Source organism: Alosa pseudoharengus, unplaced genomic scaffold (assembly GCF_046254945.1).
Source record: "Alosa pseudoharengus isolate Yale_2024_CS ecotype anadromous, Long Island Sound unplaced genomic scaffold, YU_APseudo_1.1 YU_APseudo_1.1_scf_10, whole genome shotgun sequence".
In the NCBI taxonomy this organism is placed as follows: Eukaryota; Metazoa; Chordata; class Actinopteri; order Clupeiformes; family Clupeidae; genus Alosa; species Alosa pseudoharengus.
In genome coordinates, this window is record NW_027468565.1 from 28,705,493 (window position 1) to 28,723,523 (window position 18,031).

The 18,031-nt window shown below is 45.7% G+C and overlaps 2 protein-coding genes across 4 annotated transcripts in view; one reads left to right on the top strand and one right to left on the bottom strand.

The window, feature by feature from the left end:
* The window catches only part of cttnbp2 (cortactin binding protein 2), a 50,084-nt gene extending 39,358 nt beyond the window's left edge, over positions 1 to 10,726 (top strand). For 2 of the 3 annotated variants that reach the window (XM_076269402.1, XM_076269404.1), the window contains exons 11-23: positions 480 to 575; positions 1,692 to 1,771; positions 2,910 to 2,996; positions 3,186 to 3,285; positions 3,555 to 3,710; positions 4,036 to 4,217; positions 4,910 to 5,088; positions 6,025 to 6,233; positions 6,900 to 7,112; positions 7,608 to 7,659; positions 8,189 to 8,300; positions 8,603 to 8,764; positions 9,353 to 10,726. In XM_076269402.1, the coding sequence (XP_076125517.1) occupies positions 480 to 575; positions 1,692 to 1,771; positions 2,910 to 2,996; positions 3,186 to 3,285; positions 3,555 to 3,710; positions 4,036 to 4,217; positions 4,910 to 5,088; positions 6,025 to 6,233; positions 6,900 to 7,112; positions 7,608 to 7,659; positions 8,189 to 8,300; positions 8,603 to 8,764; positions 9,353 to 9,778 (2,054 nt within the window). In that variant the 3' untranslated portion in view covers positions 9,779 to 10,726. The remainder of the gene's footprint in view (positions 1 to 479; positions 576 to 1,691; positions 1,772 to 2,909; positions 2,997 to 3,185; positions 3,286 to 3,554; positions 3,711 to 4,035; positions 4,218 to 4,909; positions 5,089 to 6,024; positions 6,234 to 6,899; positions 7,113 to 7,607; positions 7,660 to 8,188; positions 8,301 to 8,602; positions 8,765 to 9,352) is intronic. The other variant, XM_076269405.1, reaches the window with a different exon arrangement.
* Positions 10,727 to 12,213: 1,487 nt separating this feature from the next.
* The window catches only part of cftr (CF transmembrane conductance regulator), a 28,439-nt gene continuing 22,621 nt past the window's right edge, over positions 12,214 to 18,031 (bottom strand). The window contains exons 22-27 of the mRNA XM_076269406.1: positions 16,877 to 17,131; positions 15,192 to 15,347; positions 14,787 to 14,876; positions 14,145 to 14,317; positions 13,673 to 13,778; positions 12,214 to 12,494 (exon numbers count right to left, since the gene is read on the bottom strand). Coding sequence (XP_076125521.1) covers positions 12,282 to 12,494; positions 13,673 to 13,778; positions 14,145 to 14,317; positions 14,787 to 14,876; positions 15,192 to 15,347; positions 16,877 to 17,131 — 993 coding nt within the window. The 3' untranslated portion in view covers positions 12,214 to 12,281. The remainder of the gene's footprint in view (positions 12,495 to 13,672; positions 13,779 to 14,144; positions 14,318 to 14,786; positions 14,877 to 15,191; positions 15,348 to 16,876; positions 17,132 to 18,031) is intronic.

Below are 18,031 nucleotides of genomic sequence, written 5' to 3' on the forward strand. Positions count from 1 at the left end.
CCTCCTCCTCGCTGTCTATCTGAAAAACAGGCACGGGAAGCCCCCTCTGCCTCCACAGTCAGAGCCAAATCATTGGATATTTTTGAGGAGGAGGGGGGTGAGGCTTGGGGAGATGGGAACAGAGCAGCAGGGAGCAGGAATGATTGCATTATAGATGAGAGGTAGAGGTTGAGGAGCGGGGGAGAGAGGAGAGAGGGGGAATTAGAGAAACTCCTAAAGGATCCTGTCCAGGTACAGTGTGACAGGTGTGTGTGTGTGTGTGTGTGTGTGTGTGTGTGTGTGTGTGTGTGTGTGTGTGTGTGTGTGTGTGTGTGTGTGTGTGTCTGTGTGTGTGTGTATGTGTGTGTGTGTGTGTGTGTGTATGTGAACTTGTTAACTGATGTGGTGTGTACCCTGTGTGTGTGTGTGTGTGTGTGTGTGTGTGTGTGTGTGTACTTGTTAACTGATGTGTGTGTGTGTGTGCCCTGTGTGTGTTTCAGGAGACACTATTTGGTTTCCGGGGGAAGAGTTGGCCCTGTCTCCATGGGACCTGATCCGCAAGCGCCTCAGCCAGCGAATCACCATCCGCCTCAGAGGTGCGGTCTCCTCTCCTCTGTCCCCCTGCTCCTGCTCCTTCTCTCCCCTCCTTCTCCTTCCTTCTCGCTCTCCTCTCTTCATCCTCTCCTCCCTGCTCCTCTCTTGTCCTTCTCTCTCCTCTCTTCTCCTCTTGTCCTTCTCTCTCTCCTATCTTCTCCTCTCATCCTTCTCTCTCTCCTCTCTCTCTCCTCTCCTCACCTCATCTTCCTCTCCTCTCTCTCTCCTCTCTTTCTCCTCTCCTCTCCTCTCTCTACCCCCTTCTTCTCCCCTCTCTCTCTCTCTCTCACTCCCACACACACACACACCTCCTTCTCTTCTCTTCCCTCACCTGTTTCCCTTGACTCCTATCCACATATAATCTCCAACCCAGCCACCTGTGTGTTTAGACTCACATAAACACTCTCTCAGGCCGCCTCAGACTCACTAATAGCATTGGCGCAGTGTGTGAGTGTTGGATTAGAGCGTGTTTACCGGTTTCATCTCTCACATGGCGCGATGCGGCGCGTCCGATCCCTGGATTACTGCTAAACAGTCTCCAGAGCCGCTGCAGCGTCAGGAGAGGGGCTGCTCACACAGTCTCAGCTCCGCAGTGCAACGCAGCGCAGCGCAGGGGATTTGTCCTGTGCTGGTATCATAGGCACGTCTGTGTGTGTGTGTGTGTGTGTGTGTGTGTGTGTGTGTGTGTGTGTGTGTGTGTGCCGCTGGCTGACAGGTCACGTGATGAGAGCCCTCTGTCTGTGTTTCCCAGACACAGTCTGTCTGGGTTGTCTCCGATTGGAGTTTCAAGGGGGCTTTTGATGTTGATGTCTATGACAAGGAGACAGGCTGTGCGCTTAGACACTCACAAACACACACACACACACACACACACTCACACCCTCACTCCCTCACACATCCTCTGCCAGTGTAGCGTAGGAGGCTTTCCCGATAGATTCTTTCTGACACTTTTTTTCTCTTTTTCTTTCATTTTTCCTTTCATTATCCCTCTCTCTTTTGTGCCTTTTGTCTCTCTCTTCTCTCTCTCTCTCTTTCTCTTTCTATTTCTCATCACCATGGCTCTGATTGTCATTGTGTATGTATGTGTGTGTGTGTGTGTGTGTGTGTGTGTGTGGCAGGCCTGTCGGAGTCGGCGCTGGATGAGATGGCCTTCCATTCGCTCATGCCCCTCCAGCTGCTGCAGAACTACACCCGCCTGGTAAGCTGCGTCACCGTGGAGATGGGGAGGGGGTGGGGGGGATTGGTTGATGGGGCGGCTAAAATTTAGAGGGAGGGATGAGGTGCTGTTCTTGAAAATGAGTAAACAAGCCCTTGGGCTAGTGCCAAGCGCTTTCCCAATTTAAAGGGACACCAGGCAAGCCTGATGCTTTTTCTCTACGAAACTCCCCCTCGCTCGGTCTGAAGCTCTTTTCCTTTTCTTTGCATCTTCCGCCGAGGGTTTTCACTGCTTATTCGCCGGCTCTGCCATTATACACACGTTTGCAACAATCGCTAGAGTTTCGTTAGCCTGCCTCTGCTGTGGATGCAGGATGTAAACTGATCCTGCTTCGGTCGGCGGGTACGATACACTGAACTTGCAAGCGGGATATTCTTCCTACAGGCAGTAGGGGCGGGCGAGAGAGTCTTCATTCGCCCTGTAATGAGTCATTTAACTATATACGACTTACCAAAATGAGTAATTTATACGAAAACGTTGCCTGGTGTCCCTTTAAAGTTGTGTAATTAGCTTACTCGTTGATGTACACTATAAATACAACAACATGCAGCCAGGCCCCCGTTAACTGAGGCTAGAAGCACACTCAAGTTGCAAAAATACATAACAAAGTTTGCTTACTGTTTTTAGATGTATCACTTTAGTACAAAGCTTAAAGTTTTAGAGGGAATCAGCAGTGCCCATTTCTAACCATTAGTTGGAACTCCGTAGTAGGGAAACTTTGTGACCGGATTCCACTGGTTTATGTTGGGTGTCATTTATTTTTAAATATTTATTTAACGTTGTGCTCTGTAGGATTTAGTAGAACACAACCAAGTAAACATGCAGCAGGTCCTTGTAGAGCTGTTCTATTCCATGTCCGTGTGTTGTGTTAGCAGGAAGGGTACACTCTTAAAACAAATGTGTTAAAAACAACACAACTTGCGTTGTTTATTAACACATCTCTGTGTCCAGATTGGGACAACACATTCGTTTTAAGAGTGTACCGTAATGTTCTATTCCATCTCCGTGTGCTGTGCTAGGAGGAACGGTACCGTAATGTTATACTGTATTCCATATGCGTGTACTCTTTCAGGTGGAACAGTACCGTAATGTCATATTCCATATGCGTGTACTCTTTCAGGTGGAACAGTACCGTAATGTCATATTCCACGGGCTGGAAGGAAGCTGCCAGGAGTACATTGCCACTCAGATCTCTCACTGCATCAAGGTAACTAAGATAGACCCGCGTGTGTGTGCGTGTGTGTGCAGGGATGATTCAGGGTTCTATTGCACTATGTTGATGTGAGTGTGTTTTTTGTGACCTGGTTGTAAAAATTAGCTGCATCGATGATTCATGTTTGTGTGTGTGTGTGTGTGTGTGTGTGTGTGTGTGTGTGTGTGTGCTTGTCAACCCTAGTGCAGGCAGGAGGCTGTGGGAGTGGCCTGTGATGTGGTGAGGGTGGAGGTGGATGAGAGTCTGTCCAAGACCCACCTGCTGGAGACCTTCATCAACTGCGGTAAATAAAGCCCTTACCTCTCACCAGTGTTGGACATTCACTCCCTACACACGCTGCCCTGTCCTCCAGGTGTCCTTATTCAGTATAATTATTCTTTGTCCTACTGGACCGTAACATATACATTCTCACAAACAAACAGGACTTCTGGACTGCTGCCTCTAGAACTCGAAATAGGGCAGATTCTGCAGATTCCATTTCAAATTAGGTATTTATGTAATCTCTCTCTTTCTCTCTCTCGATCTCTCTCCCTTTTTGTGTGGTGGGTGCAGGGTTCCTGGTGCCGGCGCGTGAGGCGTGTGTGGGTGGCCGTGTGGTAGTTCTGCTGGAGGGCCTGGAGAGGGCGCCATCCCTGAGCGAGCTCCTGGGGGATCTGTGTGAGGCGCTGGAGAACCGCGGTGCCGTCTGCTCCATCTCCCCGCAGCACGGTCAGACAACTCGCCTACGCAGCTCCACTTCAGTTACAACCCACACATGGGCTTTTGCATGGGGATGTTCTTGCTTCGTTTGACTAAATCTAGTTGACGTAATGAGCAGGGGCTTTGTGCTCAGCCCTGGATATGCAGCAACATGTGCAGAGAAGTTGCACTCCCACAGCTCAATTCAGTTCAGTTCAGTTCCCAGTGATGCCTTTAGCCTTTCTGCTAGTCTTTCAGGACATGGTCCCACTGACCAGTAGTTCCTACTGGTAGCGTGTTATGTGTGACCTGGTCCACACATTCACACTAAACTCTCTTCTCTGCTGCCCACCAGGTCAGGACGGGCTTTACTACTTCCAGGAGGGCGCCTTTTTGATTGGCTCGCTGGCCAAGCCCCGGCTACAGGGGACGGAGCTGCATCTGCAGCAGCACTTCCGCTGGGTGCAGCTGCGCTGGGACTCGGAGCCTCTGCACGGCCTTCTGGGACGCCACCTGCGCCGCAAGCTCCTCCACAAGGTGAGAGAGAGAGCCATTCAGCCACTCACTCGGACCAAAGATAAAGCACACACGTCCCTTCACCACCAGGGGGTGACATTCTCACAGTGAATAAGAATGCAGGGTTCCCACGAGTTATGGAAGTCTATTCCAGACATGGAGAATCTTTATCATATCTGGGGCAAAGTCATGGAATATCAGGGAATTTTGTTGTAGCAGTTTAGAATATACTTGCCAAAACACATTAATACAAATGTATTTCCACACAGAATTGGTGTATATCTGGTTATTAGCTTTCCTGCATGTTTGAGTGGTAATGGTTAGCCCAACTTTGTTTCTTCAATACCCATCTATTCATATTCCGCTCTAAAAAAAGTCAAAGATTTTTGAACGCTATGTGGCTGCTCAGAAATCTCCTCATTATAGGTCATGGAAATCCAGATTTTTTTGTCAGGGAAAGTCAGGGAAAAGTCATGGAATTTTACACTTGACTTAGAGTGGGAACCCTGAGAATGTCTTTGCATGTTCAGTCCACCTAGAGCTCTCTCTCTCTCTTTCTCTCTCTCTCTCTCTCTCTCTCTCTCTCTCTCTCTCTCTCTCTCTCTGTGATGTGATTGTATACACAGAGCCTGCCATGGGCTCCTAACCATTCTCACAGTGTAAGAATCCCTTTGTATCTGCGGTCCACAAGAGCTCTGTCTGTGTGCTTGTAGACACAAGGCCAGCCGTGGGCTCCTGATGACCTGCTGCAGAGGTCTCTGTCCTGGGTGTGCCTGGTCTGGCACCAGCTCAACACCTGCCTGTCCCGCCTGGGCACCCCAGAGGCTCTGCTGGGGCCACGCATCTTCCTCTCCTGCCCCGTGGTCCCCGACCAAGCACAGGCTATCGTCAAGTAGGTCACCTGCAATGATATGCGTGCGCCTTGGTCAGTTGATATTCCTTGATAGCATGAGTATAAGAGTGTACAACAGTTTATGGAAATTAACTGATATAGATTCAATTATTATTTAAATCGAATTGTTTTCAGTTCTTGTAAATGAAGCTGAAAAACTCATGCATACATAGTGTCTTTTTCACTTACAATATTAACTTTTTTGTAAACACAACATACGCAGACTTCTTGATGAAGTTGGTATTGCAAGTGGAACAGATGTCAGCTCAGTGTTCATCGACCTTTGTTTTTTCACTACTCAAATATTTAGTTCTTTAGTCCTTGTAAATTAAAGTCACAATTTGTGTGTGTGTGTGTGTGTGTTTGTGTGTGTGTGTGTGTGTGTGTGTGTGTGTGTGCGCGCTCTAACCCAGATTGACTGTGGCCTTACTTGCTGCTTAATACCTCATACTCAATACTTGACCAATGTAACCCTTTTACCTCAACCTATTCTTGCACTTTTGTTATATTATCTTGTCTACTTTATACATTATTCTCTTATATGTCCATATTACTATCCCCACCCTTTCAACTGTATATTGCATCTTGCTTGTGTCTGTTGAGGGGTCCACGACCATGGCACCCTAGACAGGGACAACAAGGAAGCGATCATCCTCAGCTGCACACTGAATTACAGGCTCAGTCCCTGCCCTGTCATGCTTGATCATCCTTTGATCAGCACATTGATTGATTTAGTTTATATAGTATATTTAGTATTTAGTATTTTAGTATAATGTTTATCTTTTACTGTTTCTATTGTACAGTGGAGTTTTTTTTATAAGTATATTACTTTTTCTGCTGTAAGTGCATGTTGTGTGTGATGTCTGTATGCTACTGAGACCTTGAATTTTCCCTTGGGGATCAATAAAGTATCTATCTATCTATCTATCTATCTAGATGGCTGGCTCGTCTGTGGAATGCGGTGGTGGTCCCTCGTGTGGAGGATGCAGTCGTCTCCAGGGTGACAGCCAAGAGGGCTCCAGCCCAGCGCCGGTCTCCCAGCAACAGCAAGAGCCTGAGTCCAGGCCAGAGGGCGGTGCTTAGAGCCGCACTCAGCATCCTCCTCAACAAAGCCGTCCTGCAGAGCTGCCCGCTGCCCCGAACAGGTACAACCACAACATTCTCTCTCTTCTCCTCCTCCCTCTCTCTTCTCCTCCTCCCTCTATCTGCCTCTCTCTCTTGCTCTCTATCTCTCTCCCTCTCTTACTCTACCTTTCTCTCTGTCTCTGTTTGTCTCTCTCTCTCCCTCTCTCTACCTTTCCCTCTCTCTATCTCCCTCACTCTCTCTACCTTTCTCTCTCTCTCTCTCTCTCTCTCTCTCTCTCTCCCTGCCCCACACTCCTCATCAGTCTCAACTCAACTCCTCACTTCTTAGGGCTCCTCTGTGGAGGTGAAGAGCAGTCAACAAACTAATTTCACAAGTTATTCAAACCTGAAACAGTAAAGCTCAATGTATTACTATTGATGGTTACTTCAGTTAGATTATCTTTTCCCAAGGTAGATCCCACTGAAGGTTCAGAACCCACTGAAGGTTCTGTCTTTAAATGTAATCTGCTGTTGTTTACAGTAATAGCCACTAGAGGAGAAGAGAAACTACTAGTATGTTGACAGTGCCAGCTGTGGAAAGACATGTTTCTGTACACCACATTCCTTTGTTCTGATCCCTTGTGTTGACAAATGCAAGGAATGCAGAATAACCAGCAGCAGCAGTATGTGGAGCATGTGTGAGTGTATTGGGACCTGGCTGCCATCTACACCCATTCTAATTCCAGTCACTCCTGCTGTGTCTGTGGCTGTAACAGAGATCGACAGGCACCTAGCAGAATTCCAAGGTGGAACATTCCCGCTGTCGGCCATCGGCATCTCCTGTAAGAAAGGCGGGAGGAAAGGGCGGGACAGCGGGCCCTGGAGGCGGGCCAACACCAGCCCACGCAAGAAGGGAAGTCCCAGCACTGGGTGGAGCACCAGCGGGTCACTCCGTGAAGGTGGGATGCTGTTTTTACTCTACGTCCCATTTCGGAAGCACGTCATATGTAAGAGAAAGGTTTAAGAGACTTTTGGGAAAGAATCCTATTTTAGCGGCAACGTCAGTGTCCCATACCGCAGTCCAGTCAGCTCCAGGTTTGGGTCCAGCCAGATGTCATTTCCTGTGCCCACTCTCCATCTCCCTCCCACTCATTCGTCATATCAAAATAGGCTAGAAAAGCCCCAAAATACCATTTCCTAGCAAACGCGAAACATGACATCCTCTCCCGACAACTGACAAGGAAAATGATGGCCATTGGTTTCGTTTATCAGCAATATGCCTCTCCAAGTTTAAAGAGACTTTTTTTTACTTCTTGGCCTGACTTTCGTAATTTGGCCCTCCGTCTTAGTATTAATCATTTCATATTTCATTGATGTTCATATTCATTGCGTGTCTGAAGAACTGAGTATGTAGAGTAGGGAAATTCATGTTTTCTCTCTATCATGTCCTCAAGGTTCTCTCTCCACCTCCGAGGTCCACCTGATGTCCCACATCAACTCTCCCAGGTAAGTCGGCTGTTTTCATACATTAAGCCATATGCCACATGTTCCAAATATTTGTCCTTTATGTGTCATATTATTGTGGCCATACAAAATGAGCACAAGGAGGAATGGCACTGTTAGTGAATCAATATAGTATCCAAGCATGGAACATAGTGATACCGAAGCATGGGAAATACAAATATACATGTGCATTTAATATAATAAATATGTTTTGTTTGAACTAAATATAAATTTAACAACAGAGACACTTCTCAAAATTCTATAATTTATCGCTTGGAAACTTTTTATGAAAGAGGGAAAAACACCAGAAACCAGTTTAGAGAAGGAAACTTTTGGTAATGCAGAGATTCGGCCAGCAGGTGGAAATGTAGCCTCAGTTTAGCTCCACTGCCATGCAGCATGGATTGAGTTATTCTGTGATAACAGTGAGTGTGTGTTGTGTGTGTGTGTGTGTGTGTGTGTGTGTGTTTATGTGTGTGTTTATGTGTGTGTGTGTTTGTGTGTGTGTGTGTGTGTGTACACATGCATTCAGAATCAGTGATGGAGATCCTGCAGGTCTGTCCCTGTGCTCTGACGATGAGACAGACCTCCTGAGGGAGCTTCAGACCATGTGCTCCAGCAAGTCTGAGCCAGACATCAGCAAGGTGCAAACATGAACACTTCCCAATGCACAACACACACACACACACACACACACACACACACACAAAAACACACACACACATATGAACAGTTCCCAACCCACGGCACTGCCAATTCCACTAATGGAAGAGTGTGATTATGGCCACTACTGCTATTTTTTTTTTTTAGTTTATTGTAGCTAGCTAGGAGACAGTATATGTTCATTGTTATGAATTGGCCTGTAGTGTCAGAACATACTCCTGACTGTGTGTGTGTGTGTGTGTGTGTGTGTGTGTGTGTGTGTGTGTGTGTGTGTGTTTTGCAGATTGCTAACTCCAAAGAGGACTTCATTGTATTTCCTGGCTCAACACATGGACACAGCCAGCTGAACAACAACAACAACAACAGCACTGAGCCAGCGCTCCAGTCCCGAGCCCCCAGCACGAGCAAAGACTTGCCCACGGTCCGGCCATCCGTGGTCCACACGGTACGCACCCACATTTACGCAACCGTCACATGCAAAAACACGTATTTCATCAGTATACATTTCCCCTGGGTCTGAATTTGTTTGTCTGTGCACCACCAGCTGAGCTGTGGAAAATACTCCAGACCCAGTATCCAATACGGCACCTTTGGTGCTTAAAGGTGGTTTTCAAGAGTAGAATATGGCTTAGCACAGTGTTCCACCCAGTGTTTCCCAAGCGTTCTAACGGAACACTACTTACCATGATATTAAACATACAAAAGTGACACAATCACCACAATGACACAATCACAATCACAATGTTAATTGCTGTTTAATGCTCCCCAAATTCCCAGTTTTTTTTATGCCTTTCGGCTATACAGCATGGCAGTTATGAGCGTGCAACAACACCAGGTCCTTCATCTGAATGAAGCTGTGCCACGGCATACGGTTTTGGAAACACTGGCTTAAGACAAGTGTCTAATGGCTATTAAGTCTCCTGAATGGGAGGGTGCTGTTGCTCTTGTGAAATTATGCACTCAAGATCGACCAATGTCGGCCAAAGGAGAATGGCCCCTTTCGAAGGCACTAACTCACTCCTCTACCTTTCAGATGGACAGCCGTCACTCCAAGAGTGCGACTGCTCCAGCCACCGGCAGCGCCTCCACGCCGACCCCGACCGTGACTGTGACGGCCACCGTGACCCCTCTCACCCCCCAGGGGGAGAGACGGGCCACGCGGCCCAAGTCGCAGCTCCCCGTGCCCAGCAGCAGGGGTCCTCAGCGAGCGCACAGCACGCCCCGAGCCGTCAGCAGCAGCAGCAGCAGCAGTGTCCCCCCTCACCCCCACGGCCAGAGTGCCGCCAGCCCCCGACCCCCCAACAAAGCCCACGCGAGCAGCAGAGCAAGGCAGGCCCTGCCCACCACCAACAACCCCCCAATCAACAACAACAACAACAACAACTCCCTCAGCCAATCACACGAGGAGATCTGGATCCTGCACCCAAATTTGCATGAAAACTACAACAACCAGGGTTAGACTCCTCCCCCCTCTCCTAACCCCCCCTGAATAGTGATTTCCCTCCATGTTGTGAAGTTAGTTTTCTGACAGCCTTTTAGTATTTGTACTTGTTATCAGTACTTGTTACACTATATTATATTGTGTACTTGGGGACCATAGTTTTATTATATTATACTATTGAAGTATTGAGTTTTGGTGGAAGACAAGAAGATAATAAATTGAGCAAATACGCAGGGACATGTCTAACAAAAGAAGTGCTTGAACAGCTTTTGCCTTGAGGCAAAACACGTTTTGGATCAAAGCAAGAAAAGCAGAATTTTTTTGCTGTTAAGTATTTTCGAATATAAAAGTGTTTTATGTTTAAATAGTTGCAAGGTTGGTTTAAGTACTATTGACATTTATCAGGGTTTTACCAAATATGTGTAAATAAGAATTAGGAACTTTAAGTGGTATATAGATTAGTGTACGTGGTAATATGCTTGTACAGTACAACTGAAAAGGCAAAAAAACAGGACAAAAAATATTGTACATGTTTGTAATATGAAAATTTGGTTCTTAACTTTTTCACTTGTTTCAAAGTGAATGGAATGTGGCAATAAGTAACATAATTGCAAACACAGGACATTTTTCTGTTTTGACTGTAAGCCATAATAAATATTTGATCTATCTGTTTTCACCTGAGTCACAGCTGGCTCCAGGTGTCCATGTGTGAAGGCCCACTCCAAGTCCACGCAGCAAGCTTCTCTGTTTCTCGTTTCTGACCTTGTTTTCATCTCACTCTTTTACTTTCGGTACCGTTTCCTGACACTTTTGAACAACCAGTATTTTCTTCTCAGTTGCCATTGTTTATATGTACAGAAGAGACTTTAGTCAACCTTTGGTGTTGAACTGTATGATAGCTGTATGATGACGTTTCAAAAACATGCCCTGCTTCCTTCAAGCACAACGATTAAAAACTGCACTGTTACTCCCAACAAACCAGACTCTGTGTATCTGCAAAACAGCCCCACCACACAAAACATGTCTCTCAAAATCATTTTAATGGAAAACAATTTGATTGCAGAAATCATTTCCTCAGGACAAAAAATACATATATTATACAATTTTGACATTGTCTTCCTATGAATACACTCTTTTCTTTCATAGCTAAGCTGACATTATGAATTGGTAATGTGTTGTGGCAAATTAAATTCTTCAACATCATTAACCAATTTCACATTCTGCAAAAACACACAGCACATTGATATACTTGTACATTTAAAGTAGTATACAACTGTCATTTTTAGATTCATTTTTGTGTGTTTGTTCACAAAAGGGTCATAAGATAAGTTAATTAAAATATTTCAAAGGACACTTTGATCTATTTAGCCCTTAAAAACAATCTGTGTAACTGGCTACAAATGTCTTGACATTCTGCAGTATCATAAATAATATCACTGTCCCTCTTTCATCGCAGTCCTTGGTTCCAAAGCGTCTGGAACAATATAAATCTGTTGACAAGCATGAAATCTTATTGCAGACATTGCATTTACATTGTGTATGGGAATCAGTCATGCAGAATGACACTCTGTATGCTGCAACCTGAGTCTATCCTGTATTACATACTCATTTCAATATGGAAAATACATTGGTAATATGGAAAATATATTGGGAATATTGCTGATGCATAGCATTCCAGTCTACACATCTCTATTCTATCAACATTTGGACCTCATTGTTATTCCCATGTGTTAATAAGATAAATGCCCATGTTCTGTCTGTCTTTGAAAATGCCACCATTTTATGTGTTGATACTTACAATGCACTTACATTTGCTTTTTCAATCAATGTAACCGTTCTGATGAATTCAAGCAACTGAGACAAATAACTCTTAATTTACAAAGTAAAAAAATAACCTTGACACAATCACATTTCAAGGCTCCAGTCAAGGTACGATGCAGTACTCTAACCATAATCCATAAAGTGTCTGGGTTAGGGAGGCTATGCTGAGGAATATGATATAGCTATCTGATATGAAACTGAAGGTGCAGGAGGTTAAGTTTGTTACTGTACAAAGTATTAAAGTACCTCATGTTTTTTTTGCATAGACCTAATACAAGAAACGTTGAGAGAAATGACTTGATGTTCAGCTTAAATAATAGCTTCTTAACAAAGCATTTTTCATCTCTGCTGTCTTTGAACAGCCAACTCTCACACAAATAAAAGATTGTTTTCAGACCGACGACATCAAAGCAGTACCTATGAGACTCCATTGAGATATGGATGAAGAATTGAGTTGTGCCTTTCTTGTCTGGGTCCAGGCCAGTCTGGCTCTAATGAGTCTCTGAAATGGAGGCAGCTGGGCTGGCGTGAGAAGAGGACCTGCTCCAAAACTCCACACATCCATCCACCCTCTTTCATTCTCTTTCATTCTCTCTCATTCTCTCTCTCACACACTCATTCTCTCTCAGTCATTCTCTGTCTCTCTCTCTCTCTCTCTCTCTCCCCGCCTCTCTTTTGGTGGCACCTGCCCGGTGGGAGCTCACAGGCGTGTGTCCTGGATCTCGTCCTCGGCCTCCTCCTCCAGGGTGAGGGTCACAGCGCTGATCTTGGGCTGGGGCACGCGCATGCTGGAGTTGCGGCGGGGGAAGATCTTGAGGCGCTCCGCCGGGCTCATGGCCTGCTTCAGGTGACTCGTCTCGTTCAGCAGCTTCTGCATCGAGTCGTACGTCTTCCCTGTGCTCTGGTCCAGCAGCTACAAAGACAATTAGACAGTGGAGGCCCATGAGCAAGGGAGCCAAGGTTCTTCCCTACCGTCATAGTGTAATCATTTTATAAGTCACTTTGGATATAATAAATGTACATTTACGTGTGTGGTATGCACAACCTAAAAAGACTTTCAGTAAATAGACCTACAAATTGATTTCAGGCTGTAGTCTTTCCCCAAACCCTAATCTCCAAATATTTAGAAAATTTAATTTCCTTACCCTGTTTACATAACGGCATAAACAAATATCAACCATGATCGGATTAAGCACTGCAAATCATTTACCCACTAGAACATGAAGACTGTATGGCTTCTATTAAACTAAATGCCCACATGTACACAGCACAAAATAAACTATTGCAATTTTTTGTGGAGTGCCTCCTAAAATGTTATTGTTTGCTACTAAATGTTTATATATTTCATACCTGAATTTTTACATTATTCTTAAGTTTGTCGACTTAACCTGATACATACGTACAGTATCACTCTAGTGTTACATACAATACAGGGGTTAAAGTGGGAGGAAATGGGGGGGAACGCAGTTCCACAACCTCAGATAAATTAATAATAAATATATTCTTTCATACCAACGATAAAGCGCGATGATATTGTTAAAATAAATAGTGAGTTAATGTTTTGCATGTACAGAGGTGACCAAGAAGCCAGCAATTCTTGTCCAAAAAAGTATTGCTACACAACGATACTCAATATGTTGTCCAACGGTGAGTAATTTTTCACCGTTGCAGCGACACTGGATTTTAGGGTTCCCCCACCTGCCAAATCCCACAGTGATCAACACTGATCTGTTGTGTAAGCACTGGGAAATTCAACTTTTTCCCTGATTCAGAATCACGGTTGGTATCCTCAAAACAAATGCCGAGATTGTAGAGGCTAGGGGTCACATGGGACCAACTGAGCCACGAGATGCACCATCCACCCGCCAGTCAACCATTACCAAACACATAAATTAATCAGGAGGACACTGGATCAGACAGCACATTAAGCTGATCTTGGGCACGCATTGTTAAAAGTAAAATGTCAAAAGAGCTTGTGAAACAAAAGGGCAGCTCTGTTTTGTAGGGACAACATCAGAAAGGTCACTCTCGCATGTTTGTGTGTGTCACTCACAGCCATGGGGGCTGAATGACGGAGAAGAGGGCACTCACCAGGAACGACTGGCACTCCAACAGCGTCTCCATCCTGTGCTCCGACATCAGGATGGTGCAGGTGGAGAAGGAGTCCCTCAGCGTGGTCTTCAGGGCCTTGATGGTGCTACAGACACAGACAGACAGACAGATAGATTCGGTCTTCAACCAGGTAGAACTTCGGTCTTCATCAATAATAAAACAAACACAAACCCCATTTCTTTCATCTCCCTCACAGCTCCAGCTCAGAGGCACATGTGAATCTGTGATCTGTGTGTCAGGTCCAAGGGTGAAAGTAGTTTTAAATTCTTCAGCTCGGAGTGAAATTTCTTATGGGGAAAGTGCATGAGCCTTAACAGCCCTGTCTTTGGCAGGCAGCTGTTCTCCCCTCTTTCCGATACTGCGCACCGGCACTAAATGTTATAGTGGTACGCAGTACCGGAACGTACCGGCCTACTTTCACACCGGGTCAACCCCCTCCGCCCCAACTCACATGGGGTCCAGATGGGCACTAGGCTCGTCCAGCAGCAGGATTCGGGCTCTCCTCAGAATGGAGCGGGCCAGACACATGAGCTGCTTGTGGCCATAGCTCAGGACATGGCCTCCGTACTCCAGCTGGAAGTCCAGCTTGTCAGGGAACTGCTCGATCACCGACTTCAGGCCCACCTGTGGTCACGGGAACGGGCACAACAACACCACTGTCAGGACCTATGACTGTCTATTTACATCTACAGTCATTGGTTAGGACTTATACATACAGTCATTGGTAGTATAGTATAGCATATAGTAGCTAATCTGGGCTAATTTGTGGGTTCAATTCCCGGCTGCCACCGTTGGGTTAACTCTAAATAGCTCTGGGGAGACTGGCACTTGTATAAGTTGACATATGTAAGTCACTTTGGATAAAAACATTAGCCAAATCAATATGTGTTGTTTTTTTGTTTTTATTTTATAGAAAACTGAAGCCTATGTTGAATTCCCTCCACTGCCACTGTGGGTCAGCAGCAGATCCCACCTTCTCAGTGACTTGAAAGGCGCTTATAAATAATAACAATAATAATGATCATTATTATTATTATTATTATTATTATTATTATTCCCTCCACTGCCCCTGAGAGTCAGCAGGAGACCCCACCTCCTCAGTGACCCTCCACAGCTCCTCATCGCTGTGCCGGCCGTATGGGTCCAGGTTCATGCGGAAGCTTCCGGTGAAGATAAACACTTTCTGTGAGGGAGAAAAAAGATGACCACATGGTCAACCGGATTAAGGGGGGGGGGGGGTAAGAAAGATAAAAAGCTGACAGCCAGTCAACATGAGAAGAGGCTTTCCTTATCGTTGGACACTCATAGTTTCAGCTGAATTAATAGTTAACATTCCTGGTGTGAACAGCCATTTAGGACTGTTAAAATAGCCCAGTACCTTTTTATGGTGACATGGTCACTCTTTATGGTCATACATTTATTTTCAAGAGTTTATGATAATGACCATTTCTACAGATTAGAATGTGAACATCTGGTGCATGTCGTCTGTATTTTGTACCTGTGGGATGACACCGAACGCTCTCCTCCAGACCTTCAGAGGAATGTTGTTCCAGGACATGTCATCTATGAGGACCTCGCCGTCAGTGTGGGCCAGCCGCAGCAGCCCGTTGAAGAGGGTACTCTTCCCAGAGCCCGTCCTGCCCAGAAGGCCCATCTGAAAGAGAATTCATATGCATGCACGCACACACACACACACACACACACACACACACACACACACACAAACACACACACACACACACACACACACACACACACACACACACACACACACACACACACACACACAAACACACACACACACAAACACACACACACACACACACACACACACACACACACATACACACGAACGCACAGGCACACATTCACACACAAACGCACGCACGCACGCACGCACACACACACACACACACACACACACACACACACACACACACACACACACACACACACACACACGCACACACACACACACACACACGTCTTGAAAAAACACAGTTCTCATCCATATAACATTTATGCACAACACTTATGCAAAACCCCTCTGACCCCGTTCATGACTGCCAAGCCCATTTCCTTTAGACCATGTCTGCCAAGGCAAGCAAACTCCTCCTTTACAAACCGTGGCCCACTAACTACATTCTGTTGAGTAGGCATAAATTAGAAGACTATATTACAAAAACAATGTCATGTAGAGAGTTCAGAAAAGTTTACACTTCAGCACTTTATGTAGGATACGTTTTATTTTTTATTTTTTATGCTTATAGTGCTTAGGAAATGAAAATCTGAAAATGGGAAGTTAAGTGGCACAATATATACACGGATATCTCAGCTATTAATTAAATACAAATAAGCTGCTCAAAAAAAAAAAACACAGAAGCATTACATTTCAAATTGAGCTACTCTTAACTTTAATTTTCATTGGCGCCAACAACATTTCCTCCAGCAAACCTCAGTGTGACAGACAGACTGATGAGGATGTTGAGGATGAACTGAGCATGCCCAGAGCAGGAGAGAGGGATTTGTTCTCTCCCTGTTGGCCCGGGCACAGTGGCACGCGAGCCATTAGCCTGACGTGCTAATGGAGCTAATGGCTGTCTGAGGGAACTCAGTCACTGTTAGCGCTGCGCTAGTCTCGCATGGGCTCATTACAGCATGCGGAAGCCACTGTGCCAGCTCCTTAATGACCAGCCCCGGAGAAAATCTCAGCATGTCCCAGTGCAGTGCGTCACACCAACCTCACAAACACACATGGAGTAGCTGCTCAGAGGAGCCACTTAACACTATTCATTTGCCTCACTGTGAGCGAGCACACCAGCATTTCACAGCACTAGACGAGAAACAGCACTGCTGAACAGAACCTTGTGGACGCACGCAAACAAAGCGATACCCATAAGTGACGGCAATCATAAGTAAACCCTTTCGCTCTCTCTCTCTCTCCCTCTCCCTCTCTCTCCATCCCTTCCACACTAAACAAGGGGCAGAATAACACTCGAGTGCTCTCTGATCATCTTGCAAGGTACCTTAGTTCCATTAGTCTTTCATCAACATCCAGTGTAACATATTGGACAATTTCATACCAGTGGCAAAAAGTAATACAATTTAAAACAAAACCAGGTGATAATAAAGTGTGTATGTGTGTGTGTGTGTGTGTGTGTAGACATGCTTTCCCTGACTTACCCGCTGTCCACCCTCCACAGAGAAGGAGAGGTCTTTGATGATGGTCTGTTCAACCTCTGTGTACTTCACCGACAGCTTCTGCACGTCCAGTTGGCCGTGGTTGGGCCAGGCGTTGTAGGCCCAGGCGTCCACGTTCTCAATGACCAGGTCCTTGTCTTTGTCCTTGCTACCGCCTTTGCTTGAGCCCAACCCATCTGTCTTGGGCTCCTCCGATGGCAGGTCGATGAACTTGAAGACTCGGTCCACAGAACGCATCTGGAGTGCGTGTGTGTGAGTGAGTATGTGTGTGTGTGTATGTGGGGGGGGGGTTAGCCAGGGGTTGGGGTAAAAAAAGAGGTTATGAGGTCATTGGTTGAAATTATTTGTTTGGTCTGACAAATGATGCCTGACATTGTGGTCAGATTGAAGAGGTGAATGAGCTCCTGTGTGTGTGTGTGTGTGTGTGTGTGTGTGTGTGTGTGTGCACATGTTCTTTCGTGTGTACACCTTAGCGTGTGTGTGTGTGTGTGTGTGTGTGTGTGTGTGACTCATTTGTACGTGCTTACCTAAGTGCGGTTGAAAGAGAGTTTACGCACCGTACACAGACACTGCAGATCTTACGGCTCAGTGAAAATATTACCTAATAACCCTCTTCAACTCTCCACTTCTCCTCCCTGTGTTTAAATGGAGAGTGAGTGAGTTCACCACGGTCTCCATCTTGTCCTATAGAGATATTCTCCTGCAGAGGTCAAAGAGACCGTTGTGTCCTGAGCACTGATAAGCAATGTCGGACACAGGAAGTTGCATCACCACACTTCCCAACTGGACTCTGCCAGCCTCTCATGGACAACTTCTGCATTTTATTAGAGGTTGCAGCAAGACCCCCCCCCCACACACACACACACACACACACACACACACACACACACACATACACACAGTTGCTCTACTGAATCCTACGGCAGGTTAAAAAAGTCAAGTCAACTCCTCTGCAATGTTTATGTAGCCTATGTGCCTACGTAAACACTACAATTTGCAGATTTCTTAGGCTGTTAAATTGCCTTACCATGTGTGTGTGTCTGTGAATGTGTGTGTGTGTGTGTGTGTGTGTGTGTGTGTGTGTGCATGTGTGTCTGTGTGTTTTGTGGGTGTAATGTTATGTGTTCTGTGAACAGT